Raw genomic sequence first — 24538 nt, 5'->3', positions numbered from 1 at the left:
GGCACCTGATCCCAGCTCTGGTGTGTCCAGGGGTCCGTGTTTGCCCAACTATCTATTTTATATTGCTTATAGGAGTTATGAGATTGATCACTGTTCGTTATCTTCACCTTGCATCTCAACAAGATGAAAATGTTCTAGTATTGGTTTTGATACCATGCCTTGCTTTATGTCTTTCATCAATCACTTCCAAGTTAAAATGTTACTAGCCGTGTTTGGATTGGCTGATAAAAATATGGTTTGCCTCTTGAGTAATCCCATATAGATAGGGCTGCATCCTGTCTGAACAATGTCCTGTTCGACACATTTCCTCTTATAATACGTCAACAATATTATAGAAATGTATTCATCAGGAATAGTGAAAGCATGTTTGAATTAAAAATTTATCTCATAACTCCGTTTACCCGAAAAAGATATAGGGCTCGCGGCGGGTGTGACCGGTCGAGAAGAGATGCTTACTCCTCCTAGGCACCTGATCCCATCTCTGGTATGTCCATAGGTCCGTGTTTGCCAAACTCTCTATTTTGTATTGCTTGAGAGTATAAGAGTTATGAGATTGATCCTTGAAATGGCTAATATGTTTTGTTTTTTGTTTGCTCTTTATTATGATGTATCACGTTTTAGAAAATGAATACATGTATTAACGCTTATTAAATCGCCATATAATCATCTTCGTGCGATTTCAGGAAAAAGAAAGAGAAAAAATCGAAGCAGCAGCAGAACGACCTTTCACTAGGTTACACATGTCCAAGTGAACTAGATCCCAGCATGCTTTCAGGTTCTCAGATAAGTACGTATACAACACTTTCCGAAGATGGAGAAGTATATGATGAAATAAAGGAAAATTACCTGTACCAGGCACCGACAATTGAACAACCAAAGTCTGTGGAAATTCCATCAATACGATTTTCAAAACACGAATACAAAGGGAAATCCTGTGATGACGGAGGATTATCTGTTAAGTCTGAGAGGTACTCAGTATTCCCTTCACGAGTTAATGAAGATGACTTGGGTTACCTCGAAACAAGCCAGTCGAGAGCTTCTATGCAGGATCCCGAACCCGACTATGATAGCAACGATCACCTGAAGCCGACGCATGGTGAAGACTATTTATACGTTATCAGAACCCCTGATAATGTACGTAGGGGTAGCCGTGTTCAGCAATGTAACTGATTCATAATTTACTCTACATTTACTTATCACTGGAAACACCAAGGTAACTATGATTGAAATACTGTATAGATTGATTTAACATAATGTTCTTTGCACTGTGCAATTTTGTAAATTTTACTTGTGCCTATGGGAATGATATAATTAAATGCAATAACTGTGTTGACTTTTTCTTTATTTAAAAAAAAAAGAACGCCAACATGATCTATGTACGCATGGTAAATTTGATAACGATGTTGTGAAAGATGTTGTTGAATTGATACACATAATTAAGAAATATAAATGAATATACGATAATTGTTCGTTACCGAGGTGACCTGAACAATAAATCTGGCACATCATCACTTTCTGTTGGAATTTTAAGTTCTTTTATTGAAGAATTTGTGGCTTCGTCCACAAATGCTGATTTCTCGTAAATTTCATCGAAGTAGTAGCCATCGTCTGGGGCTGCTCCTCCTCGGCGCATGTCAATGTCGTCATGATCACCAATGGAGAACAATTCTCGTTCAGTTCTCGGAGGCGGAAAATCTTCTACTTCATCGGGCTCCAGTGGATGGTGACTTCCAGTTGTGGAAGATCTCCCTCGAGTCAAATTCATGAATCTTAAAAACGGTTTGGAGTACCTGAAAGAGATTACAATATACACATACTATAAACATTGCTCCTCACTAAAACACACTAGAATAGAACTTAAGAGTAAAAGTCATTTCATTTTTTATTAAATAAATTTAGAATAAAAGTCATTTCATCATCAATATTGATGAAACTTAAATACAAATGCAGGATTTGGAACGAAGATATGACTTGCAGTTTTACCTAAATTTCTTTATTAGTGCATACATAAGTATGACAAGAGCGACGACAGCTATGACGCATATGACGATGATGATGATCTCAATGTCATCATTTGGAATCCGGCTGTTGGTAGGACCGGGTGTCCTTGTATTTGTGGTATATATGGTGTCTATTGTTGCTGCGTCTGTCTCCGAGGTAGACTGAGTATATACTACGAACATTACTTGAGTTCTTGACGTCTGCTGACAGGTATATTTTCATTAGTCAGACATCAGTTGTCACTTCAAATACATTAATTAGATATTGTTAGAGTCTCATGTAAAGGATGTACATGTAGATCTTAACAATGACCAATAATGATTGTGCTCGAAAGAATTTGTTTTAACCTTTGAGTTATGCAGCTTTATCTCGCTGAATTGACAGTACTAGTAACGAAGGAGAATCAATACGAGTGACTAGGTATATACACAGATATGCATTTGTTGTTGACAGCTGTATGTGATAAGAACCTTGCCATTTCTCCAAAATCGGAGATAAAGAGCATAAATGGTTAAACAAATTGCATTTCTGTAAATCTAAAACAAATCTAATAAGGTCAATAAATTTACCTTAAATTTAGTGGTGTGAGAAAAATTACATACTCCTTTCCACAGTGAGAAAATCAAGGACGTCCACGCCTACGTTGGTCAGGTAGTAGAATTAGACTACAACACAGAATAAAATCCATAAATATCACAGAGAGGAGTCTCAAACTACAGTTAAAAAATACTCCATGCAAAGTAATCCATGAACGTGATTGTGAATAATAAATCTTTATCCTTCATCAGAACCTTGTACCCGCTGATACAGGGTACATGCAATAAACTTTATTATATAGGGTTTCCCCATAATGTTGACATATCACTGATAAGCTGTTTACAAATGTAAATGCGGGTTTTAACAAGAGCTTCGTCTTATCCTAAAACATGCATGGTGGACGTACTGTGTAGAGCGATAGTTTTTCCTGTGTATGGGTCTAATTAGTGCCTGTGCGTAATGTGCAATGAGAGTAATAGGGGAACAGGGAATTTTAACAGCAATGTTATTCTTCATGGAAATTACCGTCTTTTGCCAAATACTATACAATCTGACAGTATTGGTTGGTTGTATATTGTTTAAAGTCCCACTGGAGATTTTTTTCACTCATATGGAGACATCACCTATGCCGGTGAATAGCTGCAAAATTTAGGCCTATGCTCGACGCTCACGGCCTTTGAGCAGGGAGGGATCTTTATCATGCCACACATGCTGTGACACGGGACCTCGGTTTTGGTGGTCTCATCCGAAGGACCGCCCCATTTAGTCGCCTCTTACGACAAACAAGGGGGTACTGAGGATCTATGCTAGGCCGGATCCTCACGGAAGACATTACTGGAAAGACTTAAATAAATTTAGTACACGTATACTGTTTACCGTAGCTGAAAATCCAAAATATCTGAGTACGATGAAATAAGAGAATCCGCGTTATTATGAGGACAGAATATAAATAATAAAATATGGGTGAATTAATCTATATCGTTACGCGTTTTTGTAAATACTACAGTACCTGGCTTTTATACAAAACGCAAAATGGCGGCCGTGAAAACAAACATGATTACTCGATATTTATAAAATCTCAAATTGTGGCATCCACACGTGTCCATGAGCATCGTATCTGACCTAACATCCAACGGGGATTCCATTGATCTATTCTTGGTATAAAAATGGCTCCGAAAGGGGAAGACCTATCAATCGAGCAAAAGCAAAAGGATTGTTTGTATCCGTATGAAAATAGATTACGTGGCTGTAAAATATCAGCCTTTACTGGAATAGGCGGACTGTGTACAAAGTGTTAAAACGGAATTCTGAAAGGAGGTCATTTGAAAATTAAGAAAAATCAGGATGGAGAAGATCGGTTTGTGAAATGGGGGACCATGTATTGGCGAGATTGGTTAAAAGAATCGAAGACAGACTTTGTCAGATGTCACCAGTGCTTTTCATAATCTGCACACCAGCAATTTTCCAGCAGGACAGTTTCAAGACAATTTAAAGAGCAAAATTACTAGTGATGCTCGATTGCCAAGAAAATTTCTATTTCACAAATTAACCAGAAAGCCCAAATTTTCTAGAAGCGGGCAAAAATAGCACCAGCAGTTTAACAAAACTGGTCTCAAGTAATATTCAGTGATGAAATAAGTTGTTTTAGGAAAAGACAGGAAAGTTCATGAATGGGGAAACCCAGTGAGTGTTTTCATTCAGCTCGTCTCGGTACGTGTATGCACACTAATCACTCGCCCACCTACTCCCACTCCAGTACGGCAGCCATGTTTTTGGGTGGGCTGTTTCAACTTTATCATATAGTGGAATCAAAACTTTGACAGAAGGTAATGGAATCATGTTTGGTTGTGATCTAAAAAATGTTCGAGCTAAAGTGCTTTGTGAACATGTGTGTCTTGCAAAACAGCGGGGGAAAAGTCAACTTTTTATGACGTCATAGTTTATGATTGTATGTTGCTTTTACGTCCCCTCAAGAATTTCCATTTGAGGCGTCTCCAGATGTACTACAAAATTTAGACCTACACTTACAGCGTACGGCCGTACATGTAGCAGTTATCTAACCTGCCAACGCCTGTCGCGACACGGGACCTGCAAGACCCGCGATTCTCACTTCTAAATGTCGAACGTTTGGCGAATGACATTTAGATAATAATGTGCATTATCATTTACTGTGTTACTCTGTCTGAAAATACGGAGAAAAACGCTAAAATGGAAATGAACATGCGTTTTTTTTTTTTCAATTGATCAAAATAAAACTAATTTGAACACAGAACTACGACACTATTGGAAATTCTCTAGTCTGAAACTCTGCTTGGCGGATAGTGGTATTTGTAACTAGCCTACAAGGGATTTTGTATAACTACAAACATTTTCAAAATTTTCAGTAGTATTGTCGACCTCATTAAAGATAGAAGCAGCCTTTGTTTAATTTTATAAATCTTTTTGATTTTGTAATATTGTCATTAACGTAATTAATTCCTCTGCAGAAGGTAGAGATCGTTTCATCCATTTTTTTTAAAGAGTCGCCTACTTAGTTGATGAATAACACGGGATGCATGGTATGTAGATCATGGTTAGTGATTACAAGGCTCTAACAGAACAATACGTTTCAAAATAATTGCTGTTCCAATTGCTGAGCCCAAGGTTATAACTTGAACGACATTAGGAACTCGCACTTTAAGAAAATTTGATTATAGACAAAAATTTGCAACACTACGGAACTCTTACAGCAGTGCTCGGGAATATACATAGATGTCACAGAAAAAGGTAGGAATCTCGCGAACACCCTAAGGAGTCGTATGTTTTACCTCATTTATTCGAATTATATTCCTCAGTACACGTATTTGATTTTTTGTTGCAAACATTCTTCATCTAATCAACTACGACAATTTCCAAAGAAGCAAAATTGTTGCATTACCTTGAATACATTTACATATGTATCCGATGCATCAGGAAAATTCCTTCCTCATCAATCAGTGCCTCCATATGGCCTTGAAATATGCACCGATTGCAGTGGATTAACTCGCTCTGGGACTAATCACAGCTTCCTCGCCATCATAATCTTAGTTGGTGATTTTATTTCCGTGGTATTTCACACTCACTAATGTTCCTAGATTCTAGGCAGATCACTCGAAATCTTCTCATTTAATGATTTCCGTGTTTATTCCACTCTTCCTCTTCAGATCCAGTGACAATATATCAGTCGTTTTCAGCTTTTCACAAAGATTTGCTTCCTTTCGTGAAGAATAACTCCAAACGTGGCGATAACTCACCACAGAGATTGAATTTTACCGCATATCTCAGTTTGTGAACACCACGTCCTCCAGCCATTCTTTAAAGCTTCACGTCGGTATTGATATTTTCTGTCTTTCTCTCATGTGCCTTATCGATCCTTTCTTCCAACAATGCATCGAGTTTGGGGATATTATTTTCGATGTCATTGGCTTGACTGTCCTGGCTATGGTGTCTTGGCTCTTGTTGGTAACGTCTAAATCTCTGGGGAACATAACTACACTTTTGAGCTTTGGTACCATTTGTCAGTCACCCATTGCACTGAGAAACTGACTGGCCTCATCAATGCATTTTATCCTGTGTCTATCCTTGATTATAACGTACTTAAAGGTATCTTTTTCACTTTTCTTTTCTCAATTCGTTTTTTTTCCCTTCTTCTAAGGAGTCCCTACTTACAGTGATAGTCTTGTTGTGCCTTTCAGTATAACTACCGACCGTCTCTCGAGGCGGGATTCTGAAAGTTTTGTTTGTTTTGCTGTTTTCCGCCACACTTAACAATTTTTCAGTTTTATGGTGGCGCCCAGTTTTTATTGGTGGAAGAGAGAACCCAGATACAATGTACCTGGAAAGAGACCACCGACCTTCCACAAGTAAACTGGGAAACTTTCTCACTTACCGGCGTGGATTCTGAAAGTACATACTTTAATAATACTGAATCTTTTGCACAATTTGCACAATGCATCGTTTTTATACCCTCATGTTTTGAGATTTATTGGATTCCACAACGTTCTATGGCCTAAATAATGGCCGGCTTTCTCGTAGGTAGTTCATCCTGCTGTCTTGTTTCCTCACTGCTGTTGCCCTCATTTGTCGGTCTATCGTCAGTTATTTTGTATCAGTTTCCTCCTTTCCATTCCTGTTGCATTTTTCAATCTTTGTTTTGCCTTGATCATTGATGATGTCACTTTTAAACATCGAACATTGTGCGGAGGGATCCACGATAAGATGTAGCTGTGGCAGAAAGCACTGGGTGTATTATAAAGCTGGGAAAATAACACGAAATTGGGGGAATGTAGTTAGCTATAATTTACTGCAATAAATGGTTTCACTGTATTAGATGCAACATGGTAAATGACGGCTGTTGTCATAGGGAATCATTTCATACAGTGATCACAAATACCATCAGATAGTACAGACAATTAGTAGGAATTAATATCAGATGTATTCACAAATATGATCCTTTTTTGATATAGAAAATGTCCAAAACACTACAATATAAATACGTCATGTTTTGTCAGAACTTGATAGCTTTAGGGGGCTTCTGCCCTTAACCCAGCCCAGGTTGAACCCTGGGCCCACTGGCCTCCCCAGACCCCCAATCTTTTACTGCCCACTCCAGAAATTTCTGGATCCGCCACTGAGATTCTTCATAGTAACTTGAACTACATGTATGTTGGGTCACTAAAATACCGGTATATTTGTACCCGTGGGGGTTTCCAATCATGCATCAGTACTCTTTGGTTATTTTATGCAACTGTTATGAGTTTAATATTGATTCTATTGGGGGGGGGGGGGGGTATGCTGCTGTAAACATAGACGTCATGTGTAAATATAATTCTGACAAATGTTGTGAGCAAATGTTCCTAATGCGGCGAAACCTGAAAAGTTTGTCGTTTCTTCCATCTCACCTTTTGATTATTTGTGGAGAAATCTAGACCCACTAATGCAGTAGAATATACTTTGTGAAGTTGATCCGCCTGTAAGACGCTTATCTTTTAAGAGAATGATTTGTCGGCAAAGCGTATTAACTCGAATCGGAACTGGTAACAATACAACGGGAAGCTTTCAAAGTCCTGTTCGAGTTATCGAACTTACTTCCCTAATGCGGATTTAAAACACATGCAATTTACAAATTCGCTTATTCTTCGTTTGTATTATCCAAATGTCAATGATGTTTTTATGAATCATTAATATTGATCTAAAATGAAATTAAGAACATTAATTTATGCTGAATTTTCTATTTTTGTACATTTAAATATATGCACAGTTCATGGTTACTAATCTCGGATACAGCGGAAATAAAAGATGTCTATTTATTGTATGGTGTATATATTTTAAATGAACTGCATATGAAAGGTGAAGATAGCGAACAGTGATCAATCTCATAAATCCCATAAGCAATACAAAAATAGACAGCCGGGCAAACACGGATGTGATGAGACTATATACATTGTATGTAACTATTTTGCTTTATATCTTTGGTTCGCAAATTTATTTATGAAACTAACATACGCAGGTGGTATTTACATTTCCAATGTTTTTACCTTTAAAGTCTTTTTTTTTTTTTTTTTTTACCTCTGCGTTGCAGTTGCGCGAAAATGTGTGGATCTTGATTCCGGCAGAAGTGAAAGTAGAATAAAAATACAAGAAATAAACGTATTTTTAAAATACATGATGTAATACGCCTCACGCCGACACGCCTTTCATGTTCAAAACGCGGTAGCTTTGTAGTAACTGTTCATATTCTCATGTATTTTCAAAAATGAATTTTTTTAAATTTACTTCATGCAAATGTGACACTGTGACAATGTATACCACAATGTACAAACTTTCTTCAATGTTTCATTTATGATTGCACAACCCAAGTACTTACTGAAAACTCAGATTTCAAAAGACACGAGAAAATAAACTACAGGTAATATATGTATTTTTAATCATATGGTTCTGAATAAGCATGTGGTTTCAGTGTACATTCTGTACATTTTTATCAGAAGTTAATGATATGTATGTGTAAAAAGTGTACATGAATATATACATGTACATTGCAATCAGCCAACTGTGAGATCCGCCTACTTATTGATCACACGGTGCTATATCAGGCGTGTCTTAAAGTCCTGGTAGAAAACATTAACATCCCTCTCTCATTTGTGGCCCGGCAGATCGTTACCTCCTTATCGACATTCCCTTTCTTTCCACCTGTCCTAATCACTTACCTGTTCGATCGAACCACACAAACCCGCTTCTATTGTGTTAATTTTGACGTGTTATGAACTTGTTTTGTTAAATTCCTTATTTAAATGTCTGTCATTCATTCATCAGGAATTTGGGTCGATACGCGTCTGAATTTGCTTTAGATATTCAGGAAAAAAAGGCCTGTGTAAAGTTCCTATTCAAAGAACCAGGGTGTATTCACTTCAAAGATGGCGGATCAGTTGTAATTTGCCAGTAAAAATTAACACATCTGCTTTTTCATTAAGCCCAAGGAAAGTGTTTTCGCGGGAACTGTAGCTGGAATAGGCGAATTTTTCTTGTGATAAGACCCTTATTTTATGTTACCAGTCTAATGTTATCCACGCTTCTGTAAGTTTACCTGAGGACTTTCGGGTAATTATAGATCATTGGCACAACTTCAATTCAGAGACGGGTGTGAGCGCCCCGCCGGGAGTGGTATACTGCCATTATTTGTGTATGATCATCTACCAATGGATTAACCTGTTCCTAAATGGCTACTGCAGTGAATGGAACCAAGGTTAGTTTTGTTTATAGATTTGGAATGTTTCGAAAACTTGCACGCTTTAAAACATATCATGGCTATTATCTTGCTTGTACGTGTTAAACTGTGTTTGTCGTCTGCAATTCATGAAACGCGATCTGTCACATAGCCGATAGATACTTTTTGCATAACTTTATTTCTATACCGCAGCCACTAGGTTACGCAAATAAACTCAGCAAATTAAAATACGATACAAGCAGGGAAACCACCAAGCTCTTTATTTCATTTTATTTATTTTTTATCTGCTGTGCAAATATCAATGATAATTAATGTCTGCATCTATAAATAAACCATTCTTTACATATTGAACGTGAATTTGCAAATCTAACACTTCAAATATCAAACAAAGCAAGAGCCTGCAGGGCATGAAATGCTTACTTAATCAGGAGCAACTCACACCTGTAAAGTAGAAAAGTCCTCCACTGATATTTGTCCTTGGTCTATATAACCAGACAACTCAGACATTCCTTTAACTAAGATACAATGAAGAACGATGTGTATTTATTTCCAAATATCGTTTTTGAGTTGAGATTAACGGCTATTTACAAGATGTTCTTGTTTGACATATTTCTGTATCTTTAACCAGAAGTTTTACTTGCATGTGGGGAAACTTCAAGTAAAAGTGCATAGCTAGGAATTCCACAATTATTTCATAGTGAATCCATCTACTGCATATATAAAATGCATTAGGATATGGCACCCGGAGACTACAACAAGGAAAGCTGTAGTCTCCCAAATGGCAGAAACTGACACTTTTTTGATAAACAATTTCATTCCTAGGGGTTATTGCAACACCCATAATCCCCTCGAGATCCACCATTAAACTAATATGTTCACATTAGATAGTATTGTGTTCGGTGTCAAAGAAGAAAATGCACTTATTCTACAATGAGACCAATAAACATTGAATTATGATTTACTCGTACTTCATAACAAAGACAAAATTATTTTGATCTGAAACTGACAAAGGTTCTGTCATATAACATATTCAGTAGACATTGAAAAAGATTGCATTTTAAGCTTCTCCATTGTGTAAATTTATCACTTTGTTCGTGATGTCTTTGTTATGAGGACAATGTTAGTATAACGAAAGAAAAGACTACCATTATATGCGTGGGTATATATAAAACTTTAAGCTTCTTAACGAACTTCACGTGATTCATACTAGTAAAGTATTTCAATACGGAACCGGTGACTCGAAAGGAATTTATCTTTTCATTTTTACTTCAAAAGGTCAAAAATATGAAGAAAACCGTACTGGGCATTGTTTTTCGATAAAATTAACCTTGTCTTATTGTACGCAATCGGTGGGAGTTTGCTTGTCTATAAATAGTATAAGGCGTATATCATTGCAAGTACCTGATTGTCGAACAGCTGTTTGAAACTTAACGCCGCATCATCAATGTTGCGATAAAGGTATACAAGACCATAAAGCGGAAAGTGGAATACCTTTGAAAGTGGCATAATACTGAATCTAGAATGTAATAAAAGTAGCTGATTTTTATCAGATAGGAAATTCCAGTCCATGCATCAATGACGCCACGAAATGTGATATAACCTGATGTAAATAAGACACTTCTAAAGCCACATCACGCCGAAAATCGTCAAATAGAAGAGAAAGAAACTGTTTGACAGGCCAAACTGTCCAAAATAAAATATATGTTGCATGCTTATTTACAAATGATAAACCCCTCGGTAAAGACAGTGCGTTTTTCACATTTCTTCACCATACCAATTAAGGCCATACATACATGTATACATACATAACCCCTCGGAGGTTACACTGAACTGGTTCTCAAACTCTTTGCATTGTGCAGATGATGATCTCGGGGCTGCTTGTTTGATTGTAGGTATACAGACATGATGTAGTGTGCATGTTTATGAACATGTAAGTGTTCTGAAGGCAGTGCGTGTAAAATATACCATAAACGGAATTTCCCCTTCGAGGGGTATTAGCTCTTAAAGTGATGCCCCCCCCCCCCCTCTATTTTAATGGCATAGGATAATACATTAACGACTAATAAAACCATTTATTTTGTACAAAAACAAGAAAACCCTATAATAAATTGAAAACTACATTAGATAACCGATTTTAGTGTACAGAAATATATGTAATGAAGTATTATAGGGTTTGCAAGCCAAGAATTAACTAATCATCAAAAATACATATTCATGTGGCTGCTTTGAGGGTAAAAAACGTTAAAATAATTAAATACTGGTGTTGTTACTGAAATATGTATGATGGGGCAATTGTTTTCAATTGAATTAAATTTTTGATGAAAATGACAGTAAATGCCCCTTTAAACAAGGCGTGAGATGATGAGAACCCACTACTCGATTCTAATCAAGATTCTGACCGTGACCATTTTCCACTTTCACACTTGAAACTGACCAATCTCTTTATTTACTTAATTTACATAGTAACAGAGAACTATAGCTTATATCTTATCACTGTGATTGCTGAACATCAAATGGTTAGTATACAGTGTTATCAGCTACCAATACATACATTTACTTTTCACACAGGCTCCCGACACAAACGTGAATTCAGTCAGCACACTTTTAAATTAAAAAAAAACTTGGACCAGTATTTTAAAATTCTTTGGCAAATGAAAGAGTTTATGATCATATTGTGCTTTTCCCCAGTAGGTTTTCGTGCTGTTGTGAATCATCATGCATCAACATTCCATAACCCCCAAAAAGTTAAATGTAAACACATTAATCCCCTATTGGGATTGTAATCCGTGTACAAGTTAATTGAAAATCGAAAACAATTAAAACGGGTTTAAAAAGGGTGAATAACACATGTGGATCTCCTACACATTTAATCTCAGAAATAATGTAAATAAGATTCTAAAAGTACATATTGTAAGATGAAGAATTAAGTTAAGCAATTCAAACACAGGTAAAAATGCAATTGACACATATGTACATGTATTTTGCTGTTCTGTGTTCATGATGATTTGGATCTTTTCCTCCTTAATTTCAATCATTAGTCGCCCTAGATCTCAAAACCCGCGCCCCTTAAAAAATGAGTGATAAATTATACATATACATATACCAGTATGATTATGGGTGATTTTTACGTCCCCGTTATCGGAGACGGGGGCATGTAGTATTTGGTCTGTCCGTCTGGCTATTTAGCTTGTCCGCCAAAACTTTAACTGGCGGCCGCCACTTCATTTATGTGGCGACCGCCACTTAATTTAACTGGTGACCGCCATTTATTATCTGGCGACCGCCATATACTTTAACTGGCGGCCTCCACTTCATTTATGTGCCGACCGCCACTTAATTTAACTGGCGGCCGCCTCTTATTATCTGGCAGCCACCACTTAATTGGCGGCAGCCAGTTAATTCATGTGGCGGCCGCCAGATAAATTAACTGACGGCCGCCACTTAATTTATATGGCGGCCGCCACTCAATTTAAATGATTTATATGGCTGTCGTCAGTTATTCAACTCCTCTCTTTTTCTCTATCTCTCTCTCTCAAAATGATAGGGGTACAATCAGTCCCCAAATGCTTAGCAATATTTATGTGATATATATACAATTAAGAGCATTAAATTATGTTTTTCGATGGTGCTGTTAAATACGTAGAACCACAGGGCTGTCCCTCCATTTTTGAGAACATTCAATTTCTGTTATTTTCACATGTGAACAAAGGTTTATTGGTGGATTGGCCCCCGTCCCATTCTTTTGGTGGTAGTAATGAATGGTAAAAATGGAATAATGAATGAAATGATAAATTGAAGGATGAACGGAACCCCCTCCCTCCAATTCAGGAGTACGAAGTTTGGGCAGAAGATACATTTTAAGTTCCTTTTCTGCTTGTCAACGTCTCCGACGACTGTCCTTACACTTTGAAAAACGATGCTGTGTGTTTGCGTACTATTCTAAATATTTCCAAAATAATCACTCAGCGATACGAATTAAATTGTTTTTGCAATTGGCAGCCGCCATGTATAAATTAAGTGGCAACCGCCAGTTAAGAAATGGCGGCCGCCAGATAATAAGTGGCGATCACCACATAAATGAAGTGGCGGCCGCCAGTTAACCGTAGAATACATTTCTTTCATTACCAAACTTTTTTACCTGATGACCTTCACCTTGGACTTTGGCCTAATTTTGAAAATCTTTAAATTTAGGCCATAACTTTTGAATGGTTAGTAATAGGGATTTATATTTTACAAGTGTATTCCTTTTGACAAGGCCTTTCTTTAGGCACTGGGGATTTTTGACCTAATGACCTTATAATTTGACTTACGTAGTCCAGAACTTTTAGTAGTGATAAGGCTTTCATATTTCACTTGTGTGTCCCTTTTGACTAGACCTCTCTTTTGGTACCAAAATGTTTGACCTCATGATCTTGACCTACTTTTGACAAAGTTTAACCTAAGCCATTATGATGACGTTTGAATAAATAGTGATAGGGCTTTCATATTCACATGTGTATTCCTTGTGACAAGACCTTTTTGGGGGTACCATCATTACTGTGCTGCCGTATAGGGGACATCAGTGTTTCACAACCACATCTTGTTATTAATTATAGAAACAACAGCCCAGTACAAACAGAACGTGCGACTTCTTCCTGAGTAGGATATTAAGCTTCTTAAGTTTGGTTCATGTGTAGCCTGATCACCCCTTAAGCCCAACAATATGCATCCGCCGCTTCCCGAAAGATACTCCTACAAGTAAGATCCTCGGTTAACGTCCCAACGCTCCTTATATACGCGGCGCCAAGTCAAAAGTATATCGCCGTGTCAGAGCCTCTAGCATGCTGGAGTATCCGAAAGGTACCTCCCAAATTTGAATTTGCTCTATATCACGATTCTCCCATTAAGTGTTATATACATTGTACAAATGTACTACTTTTTGCTGCGTATGCAGTATTCAACAACAAGCACACAGACAATCAAGTAAATAAACTAAACCAAACATATAGATATTCGATAGATTAAAAAAGTATTGAACGGTTTTGATGATGTATAATGATGCTTCAAAATTTGTTTAACTGTACACAGCAAAGGTATGGACGTGTCTCAGTTGTCATAATCTAGTATCTCAAATTTTTAACATGGTTATCAATTGTGAAGAACCTTGTGTAGGCTCAAGAACGACAAAACAAGACTAAAACCAGCTTTCTTTCGCTTAAAATCTGAATAGCAATAGTTGTTTTGTATACTTGTACATTTGTTGAACTAAGCCACATACCGCGACAAAACGCCACCATGTCCGGAGCTGCCGGTCACCAGTGTTAGCTGTAATGGACGATTTCTGTTTTAATTGATGGTTACAATGTCACGACAATGCTGACCCGTGGTGGGTCACGGAAATAAGAGTACAAGGGCAGTAAATCTACTGTGCTGAAGGGGGGTAGTGCCTTTTGCTGTTCGTCAGTAACTGTTTTACTTTTTATTGACTGTAAGGAAGACATGTGTTTGTAATCTACATTAGTAATAACAATACCAAGCTTGTTCCTTATAATTGCTATCAAATTGATATATTGAAAGAATCTTATCTTTTATGTCAGTTTGTCGGGACTAGCTATTTAATCATGTACATGCAGAATGTGGACTGCACTGTTTCATATTTTACATTATTTCCAAATGCAAAAATGTAGTTTTTAACTATATTATTAAGTTCTTTGAAAAACTATACATGCGAGTTGGTAAAGCATATACACTTGTCCAATTTGAGGATTTGAGACTTAAAGAAGAATACTACACAAGATAAATTTGAAATGAATGAAAGTGGAGGATATATACAATAATATTTTGAAATTGAAAACTTCAAATTGATTTAGTCAAAAATGCATTTTTAGTAGAAACTAATCTGGGGGAAGATTAAAACCTCTGCTGGACTCGAACCCGCGATCTACAGACCAGCAGACGACACGTTAACCTACTGAGATACTCAGCTTGGCAATTAAATCTTAGAAAAATAGTTCTGATATTTTATTTCCATGCATGTTTTTAAAGGAAGTCAGCCATTACGATGTAGTACACTCTTTAAAAAACAGAACCACATGTACAGATACATAATTAAGTTTCACGTATATCCATCAATATTATCGAGATCGATTGTGATTGATTGTTAACAATATGAGCGATGAACAAATATTACACATTTAATGATAAACGAATTTATCCACAGTGTTAATCAGAAGGCATCATCATTAACACACGGACTGTACACTCGATTGTGATTGATTGTTAAGAATATGAGCGATGAACAAATATTACACATTTAATGATAAACGAATTTATCCAGTGTTAATCAGAAGGCATCATCATTAACACACGGACTGTACACTCGATTGTGATTGATTGTTAAGAATATGAGCGATGAACAAATATTACACATTTAATGATAAACGAATGTATCCAGTGTTAATCAGAAGGCATCATCATTAACACACGGACTGTACACTCGATTGTGATTGATTGTTAAGAATATGAGCGATGAACAAATATTACACATTTAATGATAAACGAATGTATCCAGTGTTAATCAGAAGGCATCATCATTAACACACGGACGGTACATTTATGTTTATAGTGTTTACAATGGCTTTTAAGGGCGTTCGTAAATATGTAAGCTATCCCGTTTTACGAAGGAACTAACATCTTTGATCAATATTTATAATTAATTATTTTGTTTATATCTTCTCTTGCCATTCCTATATAAAAAATTTAAAATGAACAGAAAATCATACTTACCCACTCTTTCGGAAAGTTTCTTGGAAACCAAGATTTGAGGAGCAGTAAATGTGGGTATTATTTATTAAGTTCTTTTGTAAATCAGGTCTTTGGACGCCATGCGTCTGATCGTTGTTTAAAATAAAAATGATATCTAAATTTTTCTTTATCACAGGCTGCCAAGCACGTGAGTCAGATATCTGTTAGTGGGACTCTTCCTCCTAAAAAGGAACCGCAATCGTCCACATCCGCTTTTGGGGGTGACGAGAGGCACTTTAACTTAGCTGTCATCAATGGTGAAGACACAGAGGCAAAGAAACCAATAAATGACAGAAATGTGGAGGAGGAACTGGATCCAAGATTTGGAAAGGCGACTTTGTCCAAATCCGCCCCAGTCGCTGATATAGTGGTGAGCTGTATTGCAGTCTGTTCTGTGTCGATATTGAATTACTTGAGTTTTCTTCAACTTTTAAATTTATAACGAACTCTTTAAAAAAGTTCTACAAAATTCAGTAGTCAGACATTGCACTTCTGAGAATCTACTGGTTTATTACATCTTTCCATTTTCTTTAAAATGTGTATTGAAGTAATCATTTAAAATGTGTATTGAAGTAATCATTTAAAATGTGTATTGAAGTAATCATTTAAGTATCTGTCACTTTTATTCCACCTTCTCCAGAGAGAGCGAATTACAAGTGAAATCCACCCACCAGACCCATCAGAAATCACTAATGGCAACGGTCACCATGAGGCCGGACCGCCATCCAGTGACTCCACGACATCTGATGAGAAGTCTTCCCACAGTTCCACACAAGAACCACCCGAGCTTTCCGGTACTGCTACAAGCTGGACCCTCTTCGCGCAGTCGTACTTCCAGGTCAGAGGTTCCCATACATATCTGTGTTCAGCTCTTCAGCAGCCATTACTTCCCAAGAAGGACAAAGCAGATATTCTGGTGAGTATCCAGATATTTTACACAGATTTAAGGAAGATCGATCCTTGGGTGATGTCATACATGTAGGTTTTTGCTTTTTTTTTTTTTTTTATATAAAATTAAACTGCGTATTATAGAAATATATCTTTATGGGGAATTTTATTCACTGGATAAAATAGACAAAATCTGGTAAACTATTGATAGTGAAAAAACTTTATATTTTCCATAGATGATAAATTATTTATAATGAAAAAGAATGTTGTCAAGGGCAATAACTCCTATGCTGGTATTTTCTCTACTGTATATATATTATACCACGATTTTCCTAATATCCACAAATCTGAGAATTTCCCCACTCATTTAGAGGCATTACCAGCTTTAGGTAAATGTTGATTTGTGGATCGTAGCATTGATGATTCTTTATCGTACCAACCCCTACCGTGACAAATGACCTTCGATTCTAAGGTCATATCCGATAGTCCCTTGACCTTTACTCATAACACCGGGCCGCTTGGCGAAGGAACAGTCATTATCTATATTAACTGTCGTAGTTTTGACCCCGACGCCGGGTTCGAAAATCGAACTTGGGACCTCCTGAAGGGATTACCCTAACCACTAGACTACTTATCATATAGCTATTGAAATATATTTTGACATATACTAAAGACCTTGGTGTAATACTTTCTAATTAGTCAGTCTTGTTCATACTTTCACTTTGTTTTTCAGGCCTCCCTGGCAGCTTGGGTAACTATTCTCAGAATCATGGGGGATCTCCCGGAGTCTGACCAAGGGGAGAGTATCGAAGTGGCCGGGGTTAGTCATTTTATACAGTTCGGCAAATATTGAGTTTTAAAGTTCACTTGCCTGTGATACCACAGTTTAAAGTACAACTGACTCAATCTATGATTTAAGTCATTATTCTTTTTATATCATTTGTAGTACACTGTGACTCTAACAATTATAAGTAATCAAGTTAACGCGTCAGTAAGATGTTTAAGGAGAACTTACATCTCAGTGATGGCTTTTGAATTTTACCTTGTAATATAATTTTTTTTTCAACATGGCAGACCACACCTCCAGTTATCAGTCAAGTGAAACAGAATTTTCAAAAGAAGTACACAAAGCGTGACGTCGATGAGGCTTACAAAAGATACTCCGAGCTAGTAAGTTCTATGTGATAGAAATATCCAGCAAATTATTCATAAAGTTCAATGTTAACCTTCAGAAATCAGAGAGAGAGAGAGAGAGAGAGAGAGAGAGAGAGAGAGAGAGAGAGACTATATATACATATTTCTGAAGATCTTTAAATGAATCCTGTATGATAAGCAATTGCAATGTTCAAAAGATATCAAGTATTTAGCAATTTCAATTATAAATGTCATAGCACACATAATCAGTTATTTTCTGTACATGTGTTACAAATTATATGTTATGGATATTACTTTATAATTTTCATAAATTGCTACAATATTGTAAACTCATAATTAAGATGTAATGACTTTTAATGTCAATGCAGTTTAAAGATCCCTCTCACGCCGAGGTGCGAAATCTACCATTCCTGTCTGAGAAAGTCAGCTCAATCTTGGAAAAAGTCCAATATGTTTGTGCTCTTGGAATTTACAAACCAGAATTAAGGTAAAATTACAATCCAGAATAAGGTAGAATGAACAAACCATAATTTGGTAGAACTTACAATCAAGAACAAGGCATAAGGTAGAACGTATAATCCAGAATAAGGTAGAACGTACAATACAGAGAAAGGTAAAAGTACAATACAGAGTAAGGTAGAACTTCTGATCATAGGGAGTATGAGACAATAACATTGCATGTATCATTAGATTTTATTTATGATTTCAGTTTAAAAAAAACAACTTTGTTGATTAGTATTCTCTGCAAGCTACATGTAATTTGATAGAATAGTCAAATTCATTATTTACCATACAATGTTTTGTTTCCTGAATGTCTTCATATCTAAAAAGGTAATTTTTCTAAACATGCTTCTCTAATAAGCTAAGTGCCATTCAAATTGGATTCTTTTTACTTTATATCCATAACATTGAATTACAGATATTCAACTTTTTGCATAAAAGAAAATGTTTGAAAAGGAAAATATTGATATTTTACCACTGAAAAACTGCGTCCATCATGTAGCATTTTAAAAATAATCAAAAAATGTCCCATATCAATTCTCTCTTTAATACATCCATCGTAAAAAAAAACATTGCAGAATTATCCTTAATTTCTTGAACGTTTTTTGTTGGATCAAGAGAATTTTTTGACACAACAATATCCATCACATTTAGCAAGTGCAATTTCCGAATTTGTTTAATGAAATTGCTAGAACAAATTCTGTGTAAAAGGAAACTCATCTGTATTGTAATCTATTGGTTAAATGTCAGTAACCGGCAGTAGTAGACCCTTCATCAAAATTTCTCTTAACTATAAAATTGTATGTGAAACATAAAGGGATCCTTTGCAACATGAAGGGCATTATCATAACAAGATGGACAATTACACCAAGGTTCGTGAAAAAAAACCCAACCCATAATCATCTTCTCTAAGATCACTTCATTCAAAATTGAACAATAACATACACAAATAAAAACTTTAGAATAATGGTAATGGTAATTGTAGGGAATATATACAACATGCGGTAAATATTTTGAAACATAGACAGGAAGCACAAAAGTCTTCATACTAACTGTACAGACAAATCGTGATTTCCCGATAGTACAACAGATAGTTTTGTCAAAATGATAATGAAAACAGTATTTTTAATCCTTTTCTTCTGCAACTAGTATACGTGAAGTAAATATGTGTTTAACTCATAGGAACAACATGGACATCTTCAAATTTTATAGGAATTTAAGAGTAAAGGGAAAAACCAAATTCTAAATGAAATTAGTACAACATGATACAAAACAACATAGAGTCCTGTAAACTTGTACTCCACAATGTATTCATTATGCTAAGAATTTCTGTAAGGCTTTACTCCAAACATCGCTGTCAATAATGTATTCGCGATTTTTCAATTCGGGTTGTGATTGATTTTATATTGTTTAAAGTTCCACTAGCGAATTTTTCACTCATTTGGAGACGTCAACATTGCCTTTGGAGGGTCGCAAAATTTAGGCCTATGCTCGGTGCTTACGGCCTTTGAGCAGGAAAAGATCTTTATCGATATAGCCTTAGAAACGGATGTCCCTTATCGCGACAGGCGTTGGCACGATAAAGAACCTTCACTACTACGGTCCTGAGCGCTAAACATGGGTCTAAATTTATGGTACGTCACCTACAGCTGGTGACGTCTCAGTATGAGTGAAAAATTCTCGACTTGGTTAATCCTTGTATTCAATAGGGACATAGCGAGCCAAAAAAGTGACCGGAGGAGGCATATCCTGGACTTCTGATTCGATTTGAAAGACAACCACAGTGATTTAGTACCCAGTGACCATAGGTCATGTTTTGTAAAACTCCACAATGTTCAGCTCCTGTTGATAAATTTCTTTTCCCTTGGCCGATACAGCTCTCTTCTGACATTAATAGGGTTGTGCGATTTTACCGGTATATCGGTATATCGTGATAATTTGTCCCACGATACGTATCGGCAGAGAAAAAACTTTTTTTTGGACATACAATGTATGTAAATTTCGGAAAAATTAAGTTTATGCGTTAGGTTTTAAGTCAATTGTTACAGGAAGTAACAAAAAATTAGAAGATGGCGTCGACCGAATCATGGTAAAAACGCGGAGGAAACGTTCTCTCTAACCCATGTGATTTCCTCGTTCTTGTCCACGTTTGCTGTGGAACTTCTTTGCAATCAGAACATTTGTCATACATGTATGCAATACTTTTGGTAAATCAATCAAACACGAGGATCAAATCGTGCACATATTTAATTTTGATAAGTACCTTTCTCTGCTAAGCGTCAGACAAGGACTGCAGATTTTCATGTTTATACGCACATGTCTCGCGGTCACATGGTTTCCGGATAGCTACGCAAAGTGGTCTCAATCTGCTAAATGTAGTGTAACTGACGGTTTTGTTTGTTTTCTAGGTGACACATGTATTTTCATACAATTTCACAATTTCTAGTGACGAATATTCTTTTCTGCCTTTTGATTTTATTTCGTGTAACGGTTTATTTATTCAATACCCACAATGTATAAATTCCGTCTATTTATAAATAAAATACATTATATGCGCATATTCTCTGCAAATTATGAAATACTATTCAATGTCCCGTGGTTTCATCAGTATGAATTCTACATTTTTCGTACAATGCATCATCAGATTATCGTGACACATTGTTTTGAGAATAAAAACATGAATACTAATACCAGGACTATAAATTCTTTAAAATATATATTTCTCACATTTCTTATCATAAGAATGAAAAATGGAGGGTTTTTTTTTTTGAAAATGACTCAATCGGGATATTTGCCTCATAATACACCTCTCTGTAATTCATATAAGTCAAACTCAGAATACTTAAAACCTTTCTGTACCTTGACAGGGACGAGTTATACTGCCAGGTTTGTAAGCAGCTTACCAACAATCCCTCCCGGAACAGCTCAATTCGGGGCTGGGTTCTTCTGCACTTACTGGCGGGATGTTTTACGCCGACAGAGAAAGCAAGTACCCAACTCTACATTTGTGAAATTAATAGGCAATTCTAATGATGTAAATACTAATATTAATGGAATTGATTAAAAAAATTATATACCAAATTTTGAATTTCTTCCCCACGGCAATGGATGTTATGGTTATCGTTACGATAAGTCATCACTTGGAATTTTCCTTTCTAATCATAGTTTTTCCCGTGTTTCCTGCATTTTCTGAGTGAATCATCGCCAATATTTGCCTGTCGAGTAGAACGTCTCGTACGGAGAACCGCCAATGTGGGCACTAGGGAATACCCACCAAGCTGGCTCGAGTTTCAGGTACGATCCTGTTTACATGAATATCTTCAAAATTTACAGAATCGAAACTATGTTCTGTATGGCATGTCAAACGTTGCAATATTTGATCTTTTCTATTTATATTGTATAATTTTCCATTTGTATTCTATATTTTCCATTTGCATTGTATAATTTTTCATTTGCATTGTATAATTTCCATTTGTATTGTATAATTTTCCATTTGTATTGTATAATTTTCCATCTGTATTCTATATTTTCCATTTGCATTGTATGATTTTTCATTTGTATTGTATCTAGGAAATGTTTATTTTGATTTGTTACGAAGGATTTCATTAGTTAACGTCACTGATGTACCACAAATGTAGACGTGTTTAGCACACAGGGCCGTAGCAATGACGGTTCTTTATCCTGCATGCCAACGCCTGTGCAGCGATACGGAATATCTGTTTTTAAGGTCATTACGGAAAGACCCGTGATTCTCACTTTTAAATGCCGAGTGTTTGGCAAAGGAGCAATCACTGGTTTGATGCGGCAATGATAGTAACGGTTCTCGAACTCACGACCTCCCGTCCACAAACCAAGCGATATATCACTGAGCTACCGCGACCAGGTCCATGCAGGACTAGTTATTTTTAAAAATACGTAGCTAGCTTTAGTAATGGCGAACCCCCCCCCCCCCCCCCCCGATCATTTAAAAAAAATAGAACTGTCCAGAAAAGCATGCACATTTTTATTTAGTCAGAATTGAGTAGATTCGGGGGACTTAATTCGGCCCTTGGGTCCCCACCAATTCACATCGAGTTTGATTTTAAAGTTATCGTTTATTGAATTTGGTACTGCGCGAGATGTTGAAGAGGTAAAGTTCAGGAATGTACCGTATTTGCTAAGTGTAATGGTGTAACACCCCCCCCCCCCCCCATTAATTTATCGTTTTTATGCGTCTAATGTGATCAGCATATTCAAACTAATCTCCTATTTAACCACTAGCTGATCTAGATAATTCTGAACGAAGTAAACTGCTGGATGTCTGGGGACTGTCTTAAGATCCCTAGTGAGTCCAGTGCAAAGCCTTGGTGGAGGGAGGGGGGTGCAGGAGGAGGGCGAAGTCAGTGGCGGATTTAAGGGAGGCGCCCTCCCCGTAAAATTTTTCAAATTTAAGGTAAATCTTGGTATCTTGTTTTGAAAAATGTATTAAACGATAAAAGAAGCAATAATTTCTTCCATTCCCGAAGAAATAAATGACAAAATCTTTTGATTTCTTGAATTACTTTATTGAGAGAACTTAATTTTTCCAGAAACCCTTACAATTTGCGTCGTTTTACCAATTTCACTGTATTAAAAATGACATATTTCAAGCCCTATAAAATCTGTAAAATCCAGGAACTTCCGGGGGCTTCGCACCTGGACCCCCACCAGGGCTTCATCCTGGACCCACTGGGAGGCGCCTTAAGCCCCCCCCCCCCCCGACCCCCTGCCTCATAAAGTGGCGCCCCCGTAACCGCAATTCCTTGATCCGTCCCTGAAGTCCCCTGAAACAAGTGCGTTCTGACAAAATAAACGTACATACATGCTTTTTTCGACATCTCTATACAAAATATATTTGTGAAGGGAAGGGGGGGGGGGGGGGTCGTCCCGGCGCAAGATTCCTCATTGCTAGCTACATGTATGTTCAACTAGTCCTTATATGGAACCGATCGCGGTAGTTAAGTGATATACCCTTTGGTTCGTAACCGTGAAGTCGCATGTTCGAGTTCTACTCGTGCAATGGCTGCATCAAACCTTCTAAGACGTAAATATAGTTAATACTTTCCCATACGCATTGCTATTTAAAAGTGAGAATCACGGATCTTTCGGATGATGTGACCTTAAAAGCAGACACCCCGTATTGCAACAGGCGTTGGCACGTTAAAGAACACCCACTGCTACGCCACTGTGCTCGTACATGTAGCATAGTAAGTCTATTTGTGGTACGTCACCTGCAGCTGGTGACGGCTAAATATAAGTGGGACCTAAACTAATGAAATCCTTCGTAACAAATCAAAATAAACATCCCTCGGATGCAATACAAATGAAAGATTTTGCAATGCAAATGGAAATTATACAATACAAACGAAAAAATTATATAATACAAATGGAAAATATAGAATGCAAATGGAAAATTATACAATACAAATGGAAGCTATAGAATACAAATGGAAAATTATACAATACAAATGGAATTTATACAATGCAAATGAAAAATTATACAATGCAAATGGAAAATATAGAATACAAATGGAAAATTATACAATACAAATGGAAAAGATCAAATATTGCAACGTTTGACATGCCATAGTTCTGTGCATTTTAACTCTATATTACTGTATCGGTTTCTATAGGCTTCTAAGAACAGCAAACCCATTTTGATTCCCATGTCTTTGATGAATGGTCAGCGTATGGTTGTAGAGGCGGATTCAGCTTCTACTGTTCAGGAACTCGCCCTACAAACCTGTCATAAAGCGGGTCTGACTGCCTCGTCAGGATTTTCAATTTACATCACACTTGTGCAGCGTGTAAGTTTTTAATTCGTTTATCAAGCTCTTTTGAAAATTATATGATAGAAGGATATTCTAATGACGATTTGGTTGGGGAATTCATTTTAAACATGATAGTACATAT

General features: G+C 36.7%; 3 protein-coding genes across 10 annotated transcripts in view; 2 read left to right on the top strand and 1 right to left on the bottom strand.

The window, feature by feature from the left end:
• Positions 1-1329, top strand: part of LOC125658224 (low-density lipoprotein receptor-related protein 4-like) — a 35459-nt gene extending 34130 nt beyond the window's left edge. Inside the window, exon 20 of the mRNA XM_048889389.2 lies at positions 684-1329. Coding sequence (XP_048745346.2) covers positions 684-1170 — 487 coding nt within the window. The 3' untranslated portion in view covers positions 1171-1329. The remainder of the gene's footprint in view (positions 1-683) is intronic.
• On the bottom strand, positions 1326-5881 carry LOC125658226 (uncharacterized). Of its 3 annotated transcripts, none has more exons than XM_048889394.2 (4): positions 5456-5881; positions 2571-2666; positions 1984-2243; positions 1326-1790 (listed from the first exon to the last, which is right to left on the bottom strand). In XM_048889394.2, the coding sequence occupies exons 3-4, from the start codon at positions 2181-2183 to the stop codon at positions 1472-1474; spliced, it is 519 nt and encodes a 172-aa protein (XP_048745351.2). In that variant the 5' UTR covers positions 2184-2243; positions 2571-2666; positions 5456-5881; the 3' UTR covers positions 1326-1471. The 3 variants fall into 3 exon arrangements, with proteins under 3 accessions (XP_048745351.2, XP_056004437.1, XP_048745352.2); XM_056148462.1 differs by lacking the exon at positions 5456-5881 and adding an exon at positions 2793-2891; XM_048889395.2 differs by lacking the exon at positions 5456-5881 and having other exon boundaries at positions 2604-2809.
• The window catches only part of LOC125659554 (myosin-VIIa-like), a 40478-nt gene continuing 21224 nt past the window's right edge, over positions 5285-24538 (top strand). For 3 of the 6 annotated variants that reach the window (XM_048891259.2, XM_048891262.2, XM_048891265.2), the window contains exons 1-9: positions 8666-9298; positions 16200-16433; positions 16704-16979; positions 17685-17771; positions 18026-18121; positions 18475-18593; positions 21475-21592; positions 21773-21901; positions 24259-24432. In XM_048891259.2, the coding sequence (XP_048747216.2) occupies positions 9272-9298; positions 16200-16433; positions 16704-16979; positions 17685-17771; positions 18026-18121; positions 18475-18593; positions 21475-21592; positions 21773-21901; positions 24259-24432 (1260 nt within the window). In that variant the 5' untranslated portion in view covers positions 8666-9271. Of the gene's footprint in view, positions 5305-8131; positions 8465-8665; positions 9299-16199; positions 16434-16703; positions 16980-17684; positions 17772-18025; positions 18122-18474; positions 18594-21474; positions 21593-21772; positions 21902-24258; positions 24433-24538 lie in introns of those variants that run through there. The other 3 variants (XM_056148452.1, XM_056148451.1, XM_048891263.2) reach the window with 3 other exon arrangements.

This window comes from Ostrea edulis, chromosome 9 (genome assembly GCF_947568905.1).
Source record: "Ostrea edulis chromosome 9, xbOstEdul1.1, whole genome shotgun sequence".
NCBI lineage: Eukaryota > Metazoa > Mollusca > Bivalvia > Ostreida > Ostreidae > Ostrea > Ostrea edulis.
This window is presented reverse-complemented; position numbering and strand designations above follow the sequence as displayed.

Coding starts and splice junctions, on each gene's coding strand:
- LOC125658226 (XM_048889394.2), bottom strand. CDS start 2,183: ATGTTCGTAGTATATACTCAGTCTACCTCGGAGACAGACGCAGCAACA. Junction 1,791..1,983: donor GCACTAATAAAGAAATTTAG/GTAAAACTGCAA, acceptor AATCTCTTTCAG/GTACTCCAAACCGTTTTTAA.